At 37.7% G+C, this 21,506-nt stretch overlaps 2 protein-coding genes and 1 long non-coding RNA gene across 6 annotated transcripts; 2 read left to right on the forward strand and 1 right to left on the reverse strand.

The window, feature by feature from the left end:
• The first annotated feature begins 7 nt into the window (after positions 1–7).
• On the forward strand, positions 8–9,815 carry plaat1 (phospholipase A and acyltransferase 1). Of its 4 annotated transcripts, none has more exons than XM_042417722.1 (5): positions 8–405; positions 6,204–6,254; positions 6,535–6,673; positions 8,175–8,443; positions 9,574–9,815. In XM_042417722.1, exons 2-5 carry the CDS (start codon positions 6,228–6,230, stop codon positions 9,685–9,687), a joined length of 549 nt encoding a protein of 182 aa, XP_042273656.1. In that variant the 5' UTR covers positions 8–405; positions 6,204–6,227; the 3' UTR covers positions 9,688–9,815. The 4 variants fall into 4 exon arrangements, with proteins under 4 accessions (XP_042273656.1, XP_042273657.1, XP_042273655.1 ...); XM_042417723.1 differs by lacking the exon at positions 8–405 and adding an exon at positions 577–970 and having other exon boundaries at positions 6,205–6,254; XM_042417721.1 differs by lacking the exon at positions 8–405 and adding an exon at positions 4,564–5,306 and having other exon boundaries at positions 6,205–6,254.
• Positions 9,714–11,127, reverse strand: LOC121901078. The gene is made up of 3 exons (XR_006097175.1): positions 11,019–11,127; positions 10,155–10,227; positions 9,714–9,750 (listed from the first exon to the last, which is right to left on the reverse strand). It is a non-coding gene; the product is annotated as an uncharacterized LOC121901078 (long non-coding RNA).
• ftsj3 (FtsJ RNA 2'-O-methyltransferase 3) lies at positions 10,808–21,502 on the forward strand. The gene is made up of 21 exons (XM_042417719.1): positions 10,808–11,009; positions 11,134–11,239; positions 13,509–13,555; positions 13,737–13,816; positions 14,015–14,114; positions 14,544–14,738; positions 14,885–15,000; positions 15,298–15,402; positions 16,353–16,453; positions 16,690–16,773; positions 16,865–17,008; positions 17,352–17,487; positions 17,849–18,042; positions 18,276–18,387; positions 18,597–18,678; positions 18,863–18,989; positions 19,169–19,263; positions 19,508–19,610; positions 20,196–20,379; positions 20,606–20,700; positions 20,817–21,502. Exons 1-21 carry the CDS (start codon positions 10,943–10,945, stop codon positions 21,079–21,081), a joined length of 2,538 nt encoding a protein of 845 aa, XP_042273653.1. The 5' UTR covers positions 10,808–10,942; the 3' UTR covers positions 21,082–21,502.
• Positions 21,503–21,506: the final 4 nt, after the last annotated feature.

The following is a 21,506-nucleotide window of genomic DNA, read 5'->3' on the forward strand; positions in this document are numbered from 1 at the left end:
TGAATATGGTTGCGTAACATTTACATTTTACTGGTTCACCTCTTTCTCATGTTTTTAATGACCGTGCTATCTTTATAAGCCAATGGATTCACTCTGGTTTATGGCTTTGATTTTACAGTCTATGGCGGAACAATGTACATGTAAATATACGTCCTTACATTCAAGCTCTTGCCAGACGAGTTCACACAATGCTGATTAAGCCTATCACTGTCAGATAAATCTCTCTGTATTTCTCAGGATACAGAGTTTTTAAATCTGGTGATGTGACGACATTCTCTAACTTCCGGTTATCCCTCTGTTAACTTGAATGGGGATAACATAATTTAGTCGTAAGACTCTTTTAGACTTTCTAAATGTTACCGGACCGAATGGACCAGATTCTGATAGTGAAACGAGTCATTTCGCGAGTATATCATTTTTTTCTGCTTTATACTTCTACTCTACTATTTAGAGGGAAGATCTTTTTTTTTTTATTACAAATAAAACATATAATCAATATTAAATATGATTGATAGCTATGAACTGCAGACCACCAGCATAAGTAGTTAACATTAGCTCTAATTTACCTCACCTCGGCCAGCTACAACATTAAAACGCTGCATTTTGTTAATGCATCAGTACTAATCATCACTGCAAAGAAATTAACTAGATATTGTGTATTTTGCAACATGCTCTTCGCCTATGCTATATATAATATGTTAACTACATAATATTACAGGCCATAGCTCCCTTCAATTAAAAACATATATTGTAACCATTGACTTTGATTTTAATATTATTCGCTTATAACTTCCGGTTGTGTTTATAGTAAAGTGAGCTTGACACAACCTCTAACTGCACATTGGCACAGGGGTCGTAGACACGTGACGGAAAGGTTAAAGGCAGCAGCCAATCAATGAGCAAAGAATTCATCCAACCCCTGGCACCTCCTTTATTGTGTGATTGCTATGTGACCTTTAAAATAGAAACTGTAAGTAATTATCTGTCTGAATACAATAGCTGCCTTCTGATGAGTCAGGTGATTTAGTCCTCTTTAGTTCTAGATGTGCACAAAATACATGAACATGAACTTTTGATTAGTTTACCAAATAACAGACAAGTAAAAACGTCAAAAATGTAATATGGGCAGGGTTTGAAGTAGAGCTACATTGTTTAGTCGATTATAAATTTTGCTGCTGGAGCAGCCACTCTCCATAACAGTAGAGAGTTGGCACATGTCTGCCTGGACATTGGAGTATGATTTTTCAACCATCTTCATCCAGCAAATCAGTAGATGAGTTCCTTTTTGCTTTGCTTGGCAGCATAGACAAAATACATTACATTTCCAATCAATTTGAGTAATGCTCTATGCCTTTACATCTGTCATGATAATGATTTGGTACCATGCAATCTGATCACTTCATCAAACAAAATAAGATCGTATTTTTTTTTTTGTTAAGCCTGTGATTTATTCTTTTAGATCAATCTTGATGATTTGGAGTTTTTGTACAAATTTTTTTCTTAAAGTGAATTTTATTCCGATTAAATGCAAAAAGCAATGGACTTGAATTAGATTTTGAAATCAGAGTCTTAGTGACTAACTTCATCTGTACTGTTGCTAAAATAATTTCTTGTTTCAGTGTCAAGTCAACATTTGGGAGAGTGGAGCTGGACTTGTGATTCTGTTGGAGTTTCATTTTACTTTGTTTTATATGCTAACATCTCCAAATAACTTAATTTTATTTAGATAATGTCCCATTTTTGTCCGTGTAGTAGTGTGTACAGTGTTGTAACTGATGAAATTGTTTTCTTTCATGCCCAAGTACTAGTGGATTTAGTACTATGGTGGCCTATTTGAAACACATCAGCAATTTACAGCAATATCCCCAATTTGCAACAAGCAACACTGAACAATGGATGTGCTATATAAATTAAGTATTCTTATTCTTGTTCTTATTCTTATTAGTATTACTATCTTAATAAATAAAACATTTTTACCCCCTCTCTGAACACACTTTATTGTTTTTGGGTGGTAAAGGTGACAAAGTCCTTTCACAGAAGAAAAAGTCACCCAGAAAAAGATGATATTAGTCAACCTTTGAGTGTTAAGCCTACTAAAGAAACTAATGGACTTTTGAATGGGACTTAGTGTAAATCAATTAACCCTCTCACCCACCCACACAAACACTGTCTTAGCCACACTTTTCAGATACTTAGTGACCAACTCACTCACTCAGTCATGTACTCATAGTGACTGGCATCACTCGCTCACTCACAACAAACTCTCTAAATACACACTTAACTTGGACAGTTACAGCTTGCATTAGAGGAGCATGTTAATATAATTATGTTTTATGTCTTTATTTGTGTCCAATGTTCAGACTGACTGCACTACTTGATTAATTACCTGAATGGGCTCCACCTTGAAGTTGTATCATTTGTCTTAACATTTTAAGTCACTATTCACTGTCAATGAGTAATTATATCAAGTCACAAGGTTTGGGGAAAAGTCGTAAGCCTATTACACTCTCCATTCTTCACATAATGCTTTCTATTCTCCGCCATGGCTTTTTATTACCTATGTAGAGGCGCTTCTTGAGTCCGTATTTTTGTTGTCTGTTATGGGTTTCTAAGGTGTGGTGATTTCACAGACTCTTTTAAATAATTCAGTCCAGAAATCAATGTTTCAATTTCTGACTTAACATTTCATCCCAAATTCTACTGTTTATTTCTTAAGCATTTCAAACAAAAGGTGCTTGTTCCATTATTATTGCTCACACTGTCTCCCCTTTCAGTCCTTATATTTCCATGTTAACATTTTTTAAAGCTCAGAAAATTCTGACCCATCATCTCCGCTCTTTTTAACGCCTGATAGTTATCCCATCGCTAAATCCTGGTTTATTTATAACTTAAGGCAAGTGCTTCTTAAATGTGATCTAAGCCCTCTGCAGTACTCAGGCCACTTCATAAGGCTGTGCAGGGACTTTCATCCTCTTCTCTCTAACAAATGGTCATCTTCAGCATGCCCCACATACATTCTACCTTCAAGCCCTAAGACTCATGGGGAAAGTTGTGCATACAGCTTGTGGTGGTTGCTCATTTACGATTTTTATCACATTAATTCCTCATAACTGTCTCTTTAAACAACTGTGGAGACGTCAATGCTACTTGCTGTGAAACTCCAAAACTGTTCCAAACTATCAAAAACATTCTTCAAAACTAAAAAACAAAAAAACTAAATCCAGGAAGTCTTGCTAAATATTTCTCCTTAAGTGCTGCAGACAACCATGGAAAAAAACTAAGACACTCAGTCTTCAGGTGAAATAATATCGTGAATTTACTCTTTGAGCATAGGCAAACAAGCAGACCAAAGTGTATCAACTTTAAGTCTTCATCAGGGTCGGACAAACACATAATGGGTCTGAATTCATTGAATAACTGAATTGAAACTGAATTAATTCCACCCAACACATATGGCCACGTAAATGACCGATAGAGGGTGTTAAAACAAATGAGCATGAGTCCCATTCATACATACATGCCAAAAAGTGTGAAACATGGACTTACTTTAAAAACTCCAGAAAAGTGTTTGAATGTTCAGGTCAAAGGTCAAACTGTCTCTTTAAACCACTGTGGAGACATCAATGCTGCTTGTTGTGAAACTCCAAAATTTTTCCAAACTATCAAAAACATTCTTCAAAACTATCCCAACCATCTCCAGACTGTCAAAACCTCACGCATAGTTGGCGCTACAGTATTGCTGAAGATTCTACAGAAATTGCTGCTAGAGCAGCAGCTTGTAGCAGCAGCCGCTGATGGCAGCAGCTAGCAGCTAATGTTATTAGTGCTAATGGTATTAATGGTAATGTTATTAGCAACACCTGTGTTTTCCCTACTAAAACAAGTCTAAATGGTGGCTGTGAAAAATGTCACTTGGGCAGAGACAGGGTACCATAAACCCTAACCCTGAAGAGGTTTTGTAAGAAATATTTTACCAACCTATATTAGAAATTAGAAATGTTTAACCATGCTAGCAGCGTGGATCCAGGTATGGCAATCTTAGTCTGCTGGTCCTTGACTTTGGTTCAGACTCATGTAAATCATCTGTTTAAATTTCATTTATCATTAATTTTTTTTACAGATATTCATGGTGCCCAGCGGATGAATCCTAATTATTTCAGAGATCCCCTGGCTTCTCCTCTGGTGCCACAAACACACAAGTTTTCACTTATAGTGAAATATCTCAACATCTACTGGATGTATTGGCACAAAAACACGTACAGCCATAGGTTGAAATATGTGTATTTTGAGTGAAATGCCTCAACAACTACTGTTGTACTATCATCCCTCAGGATGAATTATAGCTTTGATTATTGCTTACTTTTCCTGCGATGCCGTCATCAGGTCAAAATTTCAGTTTGTTCAATACTTTGGTTTATTACCAAATACCAACAAGACGAATAACATTCCCATCAGCCTCAGCTGTGCTTTGTGTTTGGTGCTAATTAGTACATTTTAGCCTGCTAGCATGCTAAACTAAGATGGTTAACAAAGTAAATATTATACCTGCTGAACATCAGCATGTTAGCATTGTCACTGTGTGGACATGTTAGCAGGCTGATATTAGCATTTAGCTCAAAGCACCAATGTTCCTATACAGTAACCTCACACCTTTGCTAGCATTGCTGTAAACTCTTAGACTAGTTTACTCTCTGTAGAGCTTTACAGACTGAATAAAATACATTTTGAAGAAACTACATGAATACAAGACTCACTGATAAACAGCCAGGCTTTTGGTCCCTACAGAAGTATTATATATGATATTATTTAATTATTAGAGTGATGAAACCTGGTATACTAACTCACAATGGAGTAGCACGGACACATTTGAAGTTTCAACGGGGAATATATGAACACACACAAGGGCTGCTACACTGATGCCACCTCTCCAGGCACAGAGATCAGACAGCATTTCAGTTAAATGAGCTAAACATGTTGCCTTTGTGAGCTGATTATTCTATTGAGAGGAGCTTGTGTATGGGACAATGCCAGAGAGGAAGCGCCTCTCTCTCTGGGTGTGTATCTGTGCGTGTGATCATAGCAACTGTGGCAAACAGTCAGCAGTCAGAGCAGTGGACACTGAAACACCTTCACCAGGACCTCCAGCCTCTGGTTTGGCTTTGGGATATTTGACAACCGCTTGTCATCGCAGAACTTGGAATCAATCTCTTCCTATTCTCTTTTTCTTGCTGGATTTTTTTATGGTTATGTGCGGATTTATGATGGAGAATTAAAATGGTGAGAAAGAAAAAGCTGCTGGTGTTTGAGTAAGTATCACGTCTATATGCTTTTGCTCTGTGTTGACTGTTGGCATGAATTTAATTCTTCTTACACCCCTAATCACTGTACTAATCCCACATTATCACTACAGGGGACTGTAAAGTTGTCTAAGATAGTTTGGTATTTCTATATTTAAATGATATTCCCCAAATAACCCTATTTTATTCCTATACAGTATACAGTAAAAGTAAACATTTTAGGCATTACTCCATAATGTTTGTTAATTTATTACATAGTTTCCATATGATAGACTTGAAATGTATGTTTTCATGTGAATGGCATCCCAGTAATCCTGATTCAGTTCAGGTTAATAACAGGTGGCTTTCTTTTTTTCAGTGTGGCTTCAGCATTATACATTAATGATGAGACGGATATACTAATTGCTCTCCCGGGCAGATATAGATTTCATCCCATCTAGGAGTCATTTTGATCCAAACTGAACTGTTGTGTCTATGAAGTTTTGGTTATTTTAACTATTATTGTAGGTGATTTAAGGGAAATCTACTATCATAATTAGAAAGTGTTAAAGTGATTGTGAGATAAACTCCCATTTTTACCGGTGATTCTTTCCCATTTAAAATAACCTCCGCTCCAACTATTTTTCTGTCAGCTTCCTCATTGTGTTGGTGACACAGGAGCTGATGTGTGTATTGTCCCTGTGTGAGCTGGTGTGTATTGTACTGCATGTGTGTGTATGTATGGGTGACCTTTACATTGTATAGCAAACTATCTAGCATTTTCTTTCTCTGGGAATTTAGTTAGTCTACACAAAGAGCCTTGTCTGACCAAAAACTTACATACAAACATAACCTTTTTTATTTCTTGTATTTTTTTTGCAACAAACGACTGACAAGCCATCCTATCTGTGTTTTGTTTTCTCTTCAGAATTTGTGGAAGCATGATGTGGGATGGATAAACAAGAACGAAGCTCTACTGTAAGTTGACAGACAGGCTGTTAGTATTATCTATATGAAATATATATATTTTATATGTACATAATATATGAAAAAATGAATGTTGATGAATTCAACTTTTTATTTAGCCATCAATACTTCCAGAAAGTGAAATATTCCACCTTCTAAACAGCATAAAATAACAAAAAAATGATGACGCATGCAGATCACTTTATGTATGTGTATGACTTTAATGAAAGCAGTTAATTTGTGAGATTAAATAGACATATGTCTATCTCTCTGCATATGTGTGTGTGTGTAGATGGCCTCTAATGACCCTGACCTTCCTGAGCCCTGTGGTGACCCCCAGCCAGGTGACCTCATTGAGATCTTCAGACCAGCCTATCAGCACTGGGCTCTCTACCTGGGAGACGGTTACATCATCAACTTAACTCCTGTTGGTCAGTAGGAGCCTCTCAGAGACGAGCAAAGTTAAACACAAAAGTGGTATCTCAAACAACATAGATTTTGATTTTGATTTTGATTTACTTTGATTAGATAATGCATTTTAGGGTTCTGGGCCTAATAACGGGGCTATGATTAAACACGACATTTATACACTTACGTGTAACTCATGTGACATTAAAAATGTGACTCTCACCTAGCTTTCCTGTCAAATTTGACTGGCCTAAGGGTCACATTTTTATCTGAAGTGTGTTAATTGAGACACCAGCAGTTAGACGTAGATGACTATAGCGTTGGTGCATTTTGATACTGCAGGTTTAGGCTATCCTGCTTCAGCCTGCATACAGACATGCAATGACACCACATAAAAACACCCCTTTAAACACACTAATGGTTTGGCAGTGGTACATAAGTAGTAAATAAGTACATTTACAATTTTGAGGTACTTAAGTATTTTAAGTTACAGTACTCTGTTCCACTATATTTCAAAGGGAAATATTGTAATTTTTACTCCACTACATTTATTAGATAGCTATAGTTACTAGTTACTTCTCAAATTAAGATTTTACATAAAAAACATATGAACTTATAAAATACAATGCATATAGACTAAACTGCCCTAAGATATGAAAAATAGTTAAAATGAGCAGCTACAACAGTAAAATGATACTTATGCATTGAAGCATCAGTATTAACAATGTAATAATGTAAAATATGATAATAAATCACTGAACCAGAACTTTAAATTTTGATAGCAGAGTACATTTAACTGATACCACTTCTGAGTGGGGTTTTCAGTGAATTACCTATACTTGTATTGGAGTGTTTTTACACTGTTGCATTGGTGCTTTTACTTATATAAATGATCTAAATACTTCTTCCACCACTGTAGTTTGATTTAAAGCCCCTGAAAACTTGGGTATTATTCAATGAAATTAAATATTTGAGACTAAATGAGCAAAGTTGAAGTTAAAAAAACATCCTAAATTACATTATTTTTGAGTTTAACACTCAAAAACTCAACAACAACCAAAAAACTGCCCTAATATTCTGCTTCTTGTAAACTAAGATTGTAAATTCAATTGAAAATTTGTGTTGAAATCTGTTTGATTACAAAACCACTGAAGACTTTGCTCCATCTTTCTACTGTAGTTGACCTCAGTTTCAGCTGGTTTTTGAACAGATTTCTCTGTTTTACTAGTAAAGCCTCCAGTATATTTCAGACTTTAAGGCAAAAACATTGATCCAGTTTGATGAAATTATACATGATGATAATACATTTTGGTTTATTTTGTCCATATTAGTCACAGAGGATGATAAATTCACTCTTTTCCCGTATTTAAAATTGGATTATTAATAATTTTTAGTAAAAATTGTCCAGTATCCAAAACCTGCACAATTCCAGGTCCAAGATTCTAAGATATAACTTTTAAAAATGTGTTACACATTAAATCTTTCCTTTTATATTCTGAATGAATCTCTCCTGTTCCTCCCCAGATGAGAGCCAGGCAGCTGCCATGTCCAGTGTGAAGTCAGTCTTCAGTCGGAAGGCAGTGGTTCGCATGCAGCTGCTGAAAGAGGTGGTGGGAAGCGACTCGTACCGTGTCAACAACAAGTACGACCACAACCATACACCCCTGCCAGTGTGTGAAATCATCCAGCGAGCGCAAGTCCTAATTGGCCAGGAGGTGTCTTACGACCTGCTGGGGAGTAACTGCGAGCACTTTGTTACCCTTCTGCGCTACGGGGAGGGGGTGTCCGAGCAGGTCTCTTACTCTGTTTATTATCTTTCTGTCTCATGTGTCATCAGGGCAAAATACTTCACTTCAGTCAACATAACACAGTGGCTGATGAATCCCAAATGTCACCAGACACTGTCATAGTTTTTGTCTAATACATTTTAGAAGATAACAGAACAAGACCTTTAAAAGACAATTTTTTTGCTTAAGTAGCAAATGAAATTAAACCTACCTGAAAGTAAATCTAACAACATTTATGATGGCCTGTGTTACTTTCTCGATTCAAGACTGTTTTATGTCTACACTTCAGCTATGTCACTGTTCGGTTGCCAGTTTTACATTGTTGACCTCTGTCAGTCTGCACACTAAAATACACCTGTCTTATAGAGTCGGAAAACAACATGAGATTGAGTATACCAAGCCCCTAAACTTAAAACATTGTTCTTTTTGCCCAAATAACATTTGATTCTGGTCTCTTTCTTGTCTACAGAAAGTAATGGCTCAAAACATAAAGGGACCGCTTCACCCCAAAACACAATAAATTTATTATTCTATAATAGCTAATTTGCATCTGTGGTCTCAGCACGACTAAAAGTGGACAAATGGATGAAACACCTCATAGATAGTAGAGCTGCAATCAAAATAATAATCTTTGTCCTAACAATCTAAAATCATTTGAATGGCTGTTATCTGAGTGGCCTTAAAGTCGATCTCCACCCAAAATCTATGTTTTCAATACCAAACACTCAACCGTTAAGGATTTTGTACTTTCCTCCTTCATAAAGTATAGAGGCTCTGGTAAGACTGAATTAATTATATTTCCAATAGATACAACAGTGACCAGTTTTTATGGTGGTAAAAGTATCAAAACATCAACTGTGTATAAACCTCAAACCTGTGCTGCAAACACTCATATTGTCATCAAAATGAAAACCCCTGTTTTCTAATAGATGCATTTATGGTTTGTGTGAGTGTCTGCAATGGTTGAATATTTTCATTTTTACAGCTGTTTATGGGTCGATTAACTATATAAAAGTGCATTTACTCTTTTATTATTCCATGCTATATTATCATAGTTACACAATAAAACTCTGGGACATTATTGTGTATTGTTTTGTTTTTACCTCTGTTGTACCTTCACTATAACCCTCAGTCAGCCTCCTCTGCTCCTCTTTGTGTTCACAGGCTACGCGGGCCATTGGGGCCATCAGTTTGGTGACGGCAGCAGCCAGTGCCTTCTCTGTCCTCGGACTGATCAACACTCGATCTAGAAACAGGCCTTTTTGACAGCTGTGCTCTTCACTGCAGGGTGTTGCCTCCCAACATTCATGCGACTGTAATAAGAAATAAATAAATCACACTGAAATGTCAACAGTCTGAAACGTGTTTGAAAGCTGAAACAAACCATTAATAAAAATGCATGTGTCAAATGAATGTGTTACTTGTTCAATCACTAGCTTAATATATGTTGCACCATATGGCATCAACTGTGTTTGTTGATCCAACTGAAGGTGACCCGATGATGCAGTAATATCTGAATATCTTCAGATACTCCATCAATATCAAAACTTATATGTATGGTTAACTACCTCTACAGGTGAGTGAGAAAACTATTACTTCATCCACTGTTGGGTAGTTTTAAACTACAGCAATTAATCATATTTTATGACTTTATCCCATGTTTGGTATGTGAAAACTTAATTAGAAAAGTAACTAGTGGACTAAAAAGTGCATTTACCTCTAAAAAGTATACATAAAGATCCAGTATCTCAAAACCGTCCCTCAATACAATTACACTCAGTGGCTTCTTACTGTAGAGAACAGAAAATGACAAAAGTATAAATAAATAAATCCAACACATTCATTCATGTCATTTTTCAGAGTCAGAATCAGATTTATTCACCAAGTAGCAAGTAGAAAGAATTCAATATGGTCCAGATGTCCACAGAAAAAGCAATAAACAGGAACATTAAACATTAAACAATAAACATAAACATAACAGTGTAACAAAGGGACAGTAATGTACATTTCTGTGTAGTGGGGGTTTACTATGTGCTTGTACATTGACATGACAAAAAACTGTGTGCAAAAAAGCTGAATATAAATAGAAGTATGTACTTTGATGGAGCTTTAATCCCGTAAAACTTTCATGACCAAAATATATTTATTTTTCATTTATTTATGTATTGAATTATTTATATCTGCATTTTTAAATTTTTGTTTTATTTATTTATAGTTATGTCATTTTTCGTCCTCCATATCTTACCAGCAGTTGTTGTCGAGATACAGTCATGCTTATATTGATTTCACTCTGCGGTGCAGACAGCAGGTGGCGCCATTGTCCCGTAAACACTGGACACAAATCAACAGAAGAAGAAGAAGAAGAAGAACTACTCTGCGTGACGTAGTATATGTGCGTCGACAGAGTCACACGTGTTGTTTTCATGGACGTTTCTGCGTGATTAAAGTCCCGTCAAAGTGTGATATTTCTGAGTTACAGTCCCGCGTAAAACCTTAGCCACAAACATGGGGAAGAAACTCAAAGTTGGAAAGACCAGAAAAGACAAATTCTACCATTTAGCCAAAGAAACAGGTAACTTACAGCTACAGACAGCGTTGGATTTAATATTAGCATTAGCAGGCTTTCCAGCTAACATAGTTGTGAAGAGTCTGTCAACGTCTGCAGTCTAATAACATCTCGTCTTGTCTTTTTTCAGGTTATCGGTCTCGTTCCTCCTTCAAACTCATCCAGCTCAACCGTAAATTTCAGTTTCTGCAGAAAGCCAGGGCTCTGGTGGACCTGTGTGCAGCTCCTGGAGGATGGTGAGCTGCTGTCAACACATGATCATTCTCATCGAGCAACATGTCGAGCGTTTACAGCAGGAGGCCCACACTTTATTTATTTATGTATTTAGTTTTTAACACACGACGCTGAAGTCAGCTTTTGATTCCGAGTGAAGGGAAACATAAATAATATTTATGTTTTATTTCTGTTTTTTCACCATTTACATTTGTGAAAAAGAGTTAAATATCGTAGCAAAAACCTTGACGCTGTGTAAAGCCACTGTCATCTATGAAACCTCTATTTTGCTTATGCAACAGAGAAATAGGGCTATTTCACTGATATTTCTCCATCCAGACCACATAGACCAGGTCCAGATCAAAAATCACTGTACTGAGACTTGTCAAATCTGGGCTAGATTGCCAACAAGACTCCAGAGAATCGTTAAAACACAGATTCAGATTTGTGAAACCTTTATTCTATTTGTGATAACAGAAAAAGGGCGATTTCACAGATATTCCCCATCCAGACCACATTAGTCAAATCTTAATAATAATAATCTAGTCCAGATTTGACAAATCTAAGTATAGTGGTTTTTGATCTGGACCTGGTCTAATGTGGTCTGGATGGAGAAATATCAGTGAAATTTCTTTTTAATCTTATCTGTTGTCATAAGTAAAATAAGCATGCAAACTTCTGCTACAATGTCTAACACTTTTTCATAAATGTAAGTGCTGAAAAAACGCAAATCAGCTCCTAAATATCATTATTTATGTTTCCCTTCCTACTCAGAATTAGAAGCTAACTTCAGCGTTGTTTTTAGCACAATATTTTATTGAATTTTCAAGAACAGAATGTACTTCAAAACACAAATGACAACAACAGAGAAAGATTATTATAGATCACCAAGCTTAATGGATGAAAAGAAAAAAAATAGCATGTCATGTAGACATACACGTTACATGAGATGACATTACACAGAGACGTCAGAGCTTGGATACATTACAAGGATCGAGGAGTAAACATCTCATGCAGAGCAGTAAAATACGCAAGAAAGCATTAACCGTCTGGGCTCTTAGCCTTTTTTTTTTCTGTTACTGGTGCCTCGACTCTTAATATAAAAACATTTGTATAAATTCAGTGAAGTAAGTCACAAGCAAGTAGTTGTTTAATTTAATAGTTTTTTTCAGCACAACATTGGCTATTTGGATATGTATGCCGCAGTGATACCACATGACGTAATAAAAAGTTATAAGACCAAGAAGTCAAAAGAAAAAGTATTTTTTTCAACATTTTATCTATTTTCCACAAAAACCAACCATGTGCAAATGATTATCATCTTCACATCGTAGCCCAAGGCCTCAGGTAAAAAAAACCAAACAAACAAAAAATGTCTCAATTGTACAGAAAAGAAAACCATTTACATTTTATCACAACACAAACATTCATTTCTGGGTGATTTTTACACTATGTGCAAATTTCTGTCTTCACATTTGTAGACCAAGGCCTCAGATGGAAAACAAACCAAAAAAAATCTCCATTCATAAAGTCTCTATTACAGAGAAAAACAGAACTATTTACATTTTTATCAGAACTGTCTATATTTGTTTCTTTGTGTGTTTTTCCTTGGAAAACAGCATATTTGGCAGGCAAAAAACTTCATTCCATTGAAGGACAAAATTAAACTTTATTTTGGGATGCTGGTAAATGGCGAAAAGCTTACTTTGTATTTTGTGTACATGTGGTGATCCAACTCTTCCTTCAATATTAACTTATGGTTATTAATTGAATCACTCTGACTTTCCTCTTTATTTTGCTGCAATTACTAATATGGTTTTAAGATAAAGCTTTCCAAGAGGCTTCCCAGTAATCACACTGGACAACAGGATAGAAACAGGAACACTTCTTTCAATATAATGCACTCCAGTACACCACCACCCAGTACGACCTCAATAATAAACATAAAGTAGAATTATCACCTTCTGACAATCTCAACAAAAACTGAAAATGTATAAGCTTCATAAAAGTAGAATTTATGGCAGAGCTGTTGAATTGATTGCATTAGATTACACAGCTGTTCCTAATAAAATGCTCACTGAGTGTATGTCTACTTTAAACAATGGTTTCACCCTTAGCAAACATCTTATAATTTAGGGCAAACAATAAACCAGCGCTGGATAACAGATAAAAATAACGTTTGTGCTTTGTATTTATAGGCTTCACCTTGTGAGACAGATTGATGAGCAACATGTACTGTATGTTGTGGAAAATGCACAATGATGACACTCATGATTCACATTCTCCTTGCAGGTTGCAGGTGGCGTCCAAGTTCATGCCTGTTTCAAGTCTAATTATTGGTGAGTGTATTTTCATCATTATGATTAGCTGATTTGTTCTCTGAGTACGCTTCCAAATCCTGTTGTAATGGTAAATATCATTAGTTTGGAAAAGCCCAATTTTCAATTGCAGTCTTATTTTGATTACTTTTGAGATACTGTGAATGAGAGAGCTTTTTAAAAAAGTGTATCCTCCCGTCAGGTGTCGACCTGGTGCCCATCAAGCCCATCCCCAATGTGGTGGCGCTGCAAGAAGACATCACCAGTGAGAAATGCAGACAGGTGAGTCCTGGCTGCACCGCTGCATACACTGATTTACACTGAGTGACCAGTTTAATATTTTGCAAAAAGTAAGACACTGGAGAGACAGAGGGGTTTGTTATGGCTGCACCATTTGCCAAGGTCCGAAACTAAAGTGAAATCCCAAACAGAACCTAAAATGGCTAAATTAAAATGAGATACTTTTTGTTCCACGCGCAGGCTCTTCGAAAGGAGCTGCAGACATGGAAGGTCGATGTGGTGCTGAATGATGGAGCCCCGAACGTGGGAGCCAACTGGCAGCATGATGCCTTCTCACAAGGTAGGTGCTAAACTAAAGTGAAATGACATTAGACTAGTTGAAGTTTTTCTTTAGACAGATGTCATATCGGTGGACACACATCTTGAAAAGTTGAGGATTACAGATACAGCTATCAGCCAATACAGACTCAAACGCAGAGGAATACAAATTTGTTTGTCTGGACAACAATAAGCCTTGTGACTATTCAGAAAAAAATCTATTTCTGTATCAAAGACAACTGTAAATTGTAAATCTAAAAGTCAGTACATTTAAAAAAAGAAAAGGATAAAATCACACCCCAGTAAAACATTTGCATCTAGATTTAAACAGAAATTACATTTTAGTACCATTATTACTTCTATTTGTTTGTTTCCTCATCACACCTGTCATGATAATGGCATTTGAAGTTAATACCTCTAATTCTCTTTCTGTTCCCCTTTTCACCTCCAGCTCATCTCACCCTCATGGCACTGAAGTTGGCCTGTGAGTTTCTGACCAAAGGTGGCACTTTCGTCACCAAGGTCTTCCGTTCCAAAGACTACCAGCCGCTGCTCTGGATCTTCCAACAGTTCTTCAAGAAGGTGCAGGCGACCAAGCCACAGGCGTCTAGGAACGAGTCCGCCGAGATCTTTGTTGTCTGTCAGGGTCAGTGGCAGCTGCAGATTACAGTCTGTGATAAGAAGATACATTTCTCATGTTGTTTTTTTTAGGATGTATTTTCATAACTTTGTAGAGGAGCTTCCTCTGCAGATCATATCTAAACCAAATTTACTTTGTTTTGTCTTTACCAGGTTTTGTTGCCCCGGACAAAATTGATGGAAAGTTCTTTGACCCCAAACATGCGTTCAAAGAGGTGGAGGTGCAGGCCAAAACTGTGAAGGAGCTGATTCCTGACAAGAAGCCAAAGGTACACATAGGTCGATGCAGTAAAAGTAGAATGGGGTTATATTATATTTACCAAAGTCTATCGTTTGTTTTAAATTTACATGCAGTACTAAATGGACAATGTTCAGCAGATCGTTTCAAGTAAACCGTTGAGTTGCATGAATGATTTTATGTAATTACTTGAATAGCTGTTTATACACCAGTTATTGTGGTGTTGATATGGTGACAGTTTTTACTCAGTAATATTATAGTGTATACTTTGAGGTAATCAGCCCACATCTCCATAATTACACCCATGACTGACCACTTTCTGCTCCAGGCGGAGGGATACACAGACGGTGATCTGACACTCTACCACAGTTTCACAGTGACGTCCTTTCTCAAAGCTGAAAACCCTATCGACTTTCTGGGCAAAGCCAGTGAGGTGAGATTTCTACAACTAAAATTTTGGTGATATTCTGTATTTTCTATTGTAACAAATCCCATGAAAAGACCAAAACCAACAATGAATTGATCCTCCCCAACAAATATTACCTGTGTAGCAAAGGTCGGAAAGTAAGAAAATTATTAATAGTACATCAGTGAGCCACATGGTTACTGTTGCACTGGATGACATGTTCCCCCATTATGGTGAACACGGGCACTGTAGTTTATTTCAACACAATTCCACATACACTGTCCTAGGACTGAGAGCCTCGGACAGAGTAGGGATGTCAGGAAGTACTGTATTGACAGAAGGATTAACAAGTAATCAATCAAAGTAATCAATCTAATGTAACATGTTTTTCAGGATCCAGTGTTCATAATTTAGTATTTTATGCAGTATTAATGTTTGTGGATGTGTTGTACGGCTTCTGCCACCAGGTTGTGCCTCTGAGTAAGGTGAATGAGTTACAAGAACAGCTTCCTCAATTGTTGTTGTAGTTCATTGCAGTAGTTAGCACAAAGCTAATTAATTGTAGCAGCAGAGAAAATATGCTGGTGGGGGGTGTTAATTTCTGTATATTTACAAAATATAACATTACAGCTTGCCCTAACTTTAAATAAAATAATAATTTCCTGATTTACGTGTGTTATAGTGTTAATTGTGAAATGAAAAATGAGTTTTGTTACATTAGTAATGTAATGAGAGCTCAACAGGCTGCACCAGCAGCATTGGTTGGGGGTCGGACAGAAGATGTAACTGTGACACATGAACCTTGGACATTAGTGTTGCGGTTTCAGTGTCAGAACTGTTATACCCCAACTGTTTAGTAAGGTGAAATATGGTTTTACAGTTTGTGCAATGTCAGCTGATTCACCTCAGGGAAGATGATCTTACCTGTATTTCCATTCTCACTCTGGTACTCTGTGCACTCTCTTGTTCATTTTTAGATTACCTTTGACAATCCCATCCTGGAGTCTCATGGCGCCACCAGCGGTGAAATAAAGGAGTGTTGTCGTGACATCAAAGTCTTGGGCCGCAAAGAACTTCGGTAAGTCTTTTCTGTCACTCGCTGCTGAGTTTTGTGAATTATTGTAGTAAACAAGAAATTTTTTTTGCAAAAGAAAGGCACCAGGTGGAAGGAACTGGTACAATGTATAATACTTTGTGAAGGCTGACATTCCTCTCAATTCTTTCCATTTTTCCTCCTTAAAAATAAGACAAAATTATGGTGGTAATGATTTAGTGACACAACCTTTCATGTGTGTGTTATTTTTCATACCACAGCCTGCTGCTGAACTGGAGGTCCAAGCTGAGGAGGTACCTGGCCAAGAAACTGAAGGAGGCCAAACAGCCTGATGGAGAGATCAAGTAAACACACACATTTGCAAAATGCCACTGCAATAATCTAACTTCTCCGCCAGAATGATTTTTTAAAAAATCCTCTCTGTTTTGCTTTCAGCTTAAGCTCTGATGAAGAAGAGAGTAACTCGGAGGGAGAAACAGACAAAAAGAAAGAGGGGGAGGATGATGATGATGATGAAGAGGAAGAAATGGAGATGAAGCTGGCTGAGCTGAAAGCTGAGGAGGTGGCTGAGCTCAAACGGTACGACGCAGGACACTATTTTCCTTTTACTTTAGATTTTGTTTGACTTTTTGTTGCATGTTTGATGATCATGCCTTTTAAATTCCAAAGAGGACGACATTTTTACCCGTTTTATCTTGAATTTCTTTGAAAAACGCTGCATAGTCATATTTAGTGTCATGGCAGCTTCTAATCAACAGACCGCATGATTATTTTTTCAGTAATAGTTGAAAAAACTTTGTGTCTTCTAGTTATATTTCTGTAGGTTTTGAACCAGGAGCACTTTGCCTTTTGTTTGGCCTCTTACCAACAAGTAAATCTTTTAAGACTACAGCTCTTATATAACTCTGTCATGCTGCTTTAGGAAGAAGAGGAAGCTGTTGAAGGAGCGGAGGAAGCAGAGGGAGAGGGTGGAGCTTAAGATGGATCTGCCAGGCGTCTCCATCGCTGACGCCAACGACTCATCGCTGTTCTCCCTCACCAACATCAAGAAGAAAAAGGTGACGGACACACACAGGCACATACACAAGGATGCATTAAAACACCATCCATATGATTTACAGCAAACCAAATTATTATAAGTAGTGTTACTTTAATCTATTAGCTGACATCAGTTTGCCATTTGGTGCACATATCTGTCTCTTTTTATTTCTTATCTGCCTGAAACGCCAAACTACAGATGTGAATACAAACATCTGAGGTCATAAACAGCTCCAAATATGCTTTGTGTGAACAAGATATAGCATTTGTTCATTATTCTGATTTACACAGAGAAGCTGCTGAATTTTTTTGCGACGCTAATGTCGCTAATGTAATTTCTTTTGTATGTACCTCTTCCTCTGTTGTGCCTCTCCCCATCAGGTGCTGGCCGATATATCTAAAGGGGACATGCAGGCAGCAGACGCCCTGGTGGGAGAAGATGATGACCTCCACCTGTCAGACGACGAGGATGACGAGGCAGATAAAATGTCCCTGGCTTCTGATTTAGATGAAGATGACTTGGAAGAGGTGGAGCAGAAAGAGAAAGAGCTGGAGAAGAAAGTTCCAAAGAAAAAGTAAGTGGCCGTTCAGACCAAAACCAGCCCCATGTTGAAAAAAATGCAAGGAGCTACGTTGGTGTGATGTCTCATGTACAGCCCCGAGTTTTCTGCCAGTCGTTATTTTATGAGTATATGAGTGAATACTGCATGAAACAAGTGAGTCCACTAGAAGAAAGACAACCCTCAACAATGAATCGTTCTCTAATTTAGTTTTTGATGAGCTGCTTTTGTGTGTCTATATATTCTAGAGTAACATTCACTGAGGAGGAGGATGACGAAGGAGAGGAGAATGGCTTGCTGGTGGAACTAGAAGGAAAGGATGAGAAGAAAGAGCGAGAGACAGACCTGTGGTTCAGCAAGGTTTGTCCATGTGTGCTCCCACAATGCAACACATCAAAATATAACTCGGAAATTAGCTTTCTTCTTTTGTTCTTGCTCAGGTCAAGCACACGCTGATTGATACACAATTTGGTGTTTTATTACAATATGATTGGTTGCCTGCTGCATTCTTCACCTCCTTTACTGATTTCCCTTATGGCTGCCCTGACATCTGACCTTTGACCCCGTAGGGCATCTTCTCTGAGATCGACCTGGAAGGAGACGCAGAGAGTGAGCTCAGACAGACCCAGTGGCTCCAGAACAAAAAATCCAGTAACCATCTCTTCTGTTTCACATTTCATTTATTTATAAATGTTCATGAATAATCTGTTTTTCTGAAATGGATTTATTAAGCAAGCAAACAATTGACAATATAAAACAAATGGTATAAATTTTAACTATTCTTAATGTGGGACTGAACTTTCAATCACGTTTTTGCATCTTTTTCTGTGAAAAGGCAAAAAGAGGAAAGCTGAGGAAGAAGAGGAGGACGCTGCTCAGCCAGCAGAGGAAGAGGCGGGACCTTCACATAAAGCTGAAGAAGAGAGTGACAGCGACTCAGATGACAGCAGCGATGATGAAAAGTAAAATCTCATTTACTCTGGCTGTTTATTTTTTTGTTTCTTGTTCAAGATATTATGTAATGGATCCAGTTTGATTGATGCTATGGTTTTATCCAGTTACATACGTCAAATCAACCAGTCAAACCAACGCTTAAAGCCATTAATAAACAAATCAACCACATTTTTGCTGCTTTTTCCAGGGAGATTACCAGGATGAAGCAGGGCAGAGGTGCTGGTGGGATGTCGGGAGAGGCCGATGACGACGACTTCCAGGTTGTTCCTGTAGAAAGCATCAGTGAGTATGGAAAACATTAATGTCAGGTCTGGTGATTGCAATCAGTGCATCTCACACTGCAGCGTTCATCCTCTTTCTCAGAACATTTGTGATGCTTGTCTTGTTTTCTGTAGAAGACTTTGTCTACTTTATTAACCACTTATCTTTCTCAACTTCAACCTACACTACTGTTGAACGAACTCTACAGAAACGAGACACGTTGTGTGTTAACTTTATGGATGTCTGTGTGTTCTGTGTTCCTCAGGTAAGAAAGCCAGAATCCTGGATGCAGAAGGTCTGGCCCTGGGCTGTCAGATCGCTACATCCAAGAAGACAGCCAGAGACCTGGTGGACAGCTCCTTCCACAGGTGTGTGTGTGGTCTAACATGTGGTCTCACACCAGCGGGTTTAAATTGTCTCACCAGGCTTACTTTAAAGGATAGTTCTGACATTTTGGAAAATACACCAGTTCACTTTCTTGTTGAGAGTTAGATGAGAAGATCGATACCACTCTCATAAAGCTACAGCCAGCAGCCAGTTAGCTTAGCTTAGCACAAAGACTGGAAGCAAGTGGGAAATGGATAGCTTCATTGACATGTTGTATCATTTGTTAAATCAGTACACACAAACATAAATAGGAAAACATCAACTACAGTATTTCTTGGTTAACATACTTCTGGGTGTTGTTGTCATGTTAATTATTTTGGCTGGAAAATTTTATTCTTAGCAGGTGTATTTTTTTCAGAGCACCAGTCTGTGGCAGCTTAGTCAAAACTTTTTACTGATTGTATCTGACATATTTCCAGCTACAGAAGTAATGTTGTAAATCCAAATTACTCAGTAATAATTTTGGATTTAGGTTAAGTGTGATAAGTACAACAATCAACTGTGAAAATTAGTATAAGTACTCGCAGTACTAATGAGTTGCACCTTATGTTTGGATGCTCCTGCAGGTTTGCTTCATCTGAGGAGGCGTGGGATGTACCAGAGTGGTTTCTGGACGACGAACGCAAACACCGGAAGAAGCCGGTGCCAGTTACCAAGGAGATGGTGGAGGAGTACAAACAAAAGTGGAAGGAGATTGATGCCCGACCCATTAAAAGAGTTGCTGAGGCCAAAGCCAGGAAGAAGAGGAGGGTAAGACCATTGAAAACTTAAACAGTGATGCAGCTGTTGATGAAGGTTGAAAGACACAGAAAAATTATCAGCTATAAAACTGGATCATGACTGACATCATTATAACTCGTTGATCTATTTTATGAGAAACAAAAACACCCAAAACATTTTAGTTTACCTGTAATTTGTAAATTAGGCAACGGTCAAAGCATTTGTACATTTTTTGGTTTCCCTGTGACTTCACCAGATGCTGAAGAAGATGGAGCAGGCTAAGAAGAAAGCAGAGGCAGTTGTCAACACAGTGGACATCTCCGAGAGGGAGAAGATGGCTCAGCTGAAGAGGTATGACATCACACCTGTAGTGCTGGAGCTGCACTTCAAAAGAAAATTATGACTCCTGGACAGTTTTAGAAATGATAAAATGTCAATTTTGTTTTGTCTTTTTCCTCTTATATCAGTATCTACAAGAAAGCCGGCGTTGGGAAGGAGAAGAGAGAAGTAACATATGTCGTGGCCAAAAAAGGAGCCGGCAAGAAGGTGAGACGACCCCCCGGCATCAAGGGAGTCTTCAAAGTGGTGGACAGTCGCATGAAGAAAGACATGCGGGGGATGCAAAGGAAAGAACAACACGCTAAAGGGCACAAAGGAAAAGGTGGCAAAGGAAGACAGTCAAAGGGTGGAAAAGGAGGAATGAAGAGTGGTAAAGGGCGAAAAGGAAAATAAATTTGAACCTGTATCACTCTCATAAGTCCTGCCTTTCTATCTAACTGTTAATCATTACCTGGTCTCATGGTCTAGGTGAGCATTTATTGAACTTTGTGAGCTTGGATGCCACAGTTTGAGCTCCAACATGGACTTTGGTCTTTGATAAGAACGCCATCTTTTTGAGCAACCTTGGCTCAGATTCCTTAAACCCATTGACATGTAAGCTGTGTATTTGGGATATTAAAATGCCGGGGTTGTGTGTACGTCTTTCTCAAGATGTATATTTTTTGGCTTGAACGGAGTTGCTTCACTGAACTGCCGAACTGTAAATGACAGTCGATCAAGTTTAACAAAACAATAATAAATGTGTTCTTCAGAAATGCATCTATTAATTTTGTAAATATAATATCTTTGCAATAAAAAAGTTTTGTTGGAGAAAGTTG

This window comes from Thunnus maccoyii, chromosome 7 (genome assembly GCF_910596095.1).
Source record: "Thunnus maccoyii chromosome 7, fThuMac1.1, whole genome shotgun sequence".
In the NCBI taxonomy this organism is placed as follows: Eukaryota; Metazoa; Chordata; class Actinopteri; order Scombriformes; family Scombridae; genus Thunnus; species Thunnus maccoyii.

Bases quoted from the DNA above. Each gene is read 5' to 3' on its own strand.
- plaat1 (XM_042417722.1), top strand. From the start codon at position 6,228: ATGGATAAACAAGAACGAAGCTCTACT. The intron at 6,255-6,534 runs GTAAGTTGACAG...GTGTGTGTGTAG, and splicing joins AACAAGAACGAAGCTCTACT to ATGGCCTCTAATGACCCTGA. The intron at 8,444-9,573 runs GTCTCTTACTCT...ACCCTCAGTCAG, and splicing joins GGGAGGGGGTGTCCGAGCAG to CCTCCTCTGCTCCTCTTTGT.
- ftsj3 (XM_042417719.1), top strand. From the start codon at position 10,943: ATGGGGAAGAAACTCAAAGTTGGAAAGACCAGAAAAGACAAATTCTAC. The intron at 18,388-18,596 runs GTTTGTCCATGT...TTGACCCCGTAG, and splicing joins CAGACCTGTGGTTCAGCAAG to GGCATCTTCTCTGAGATCGA. The intron at 20,380-20,605 runs GTAAGACCATTG...TGACTTCACCAG, and splicing joins AAGCCAGGAAGAAGAGGAGG to ATGCTGAAGAAGATGGAGCA.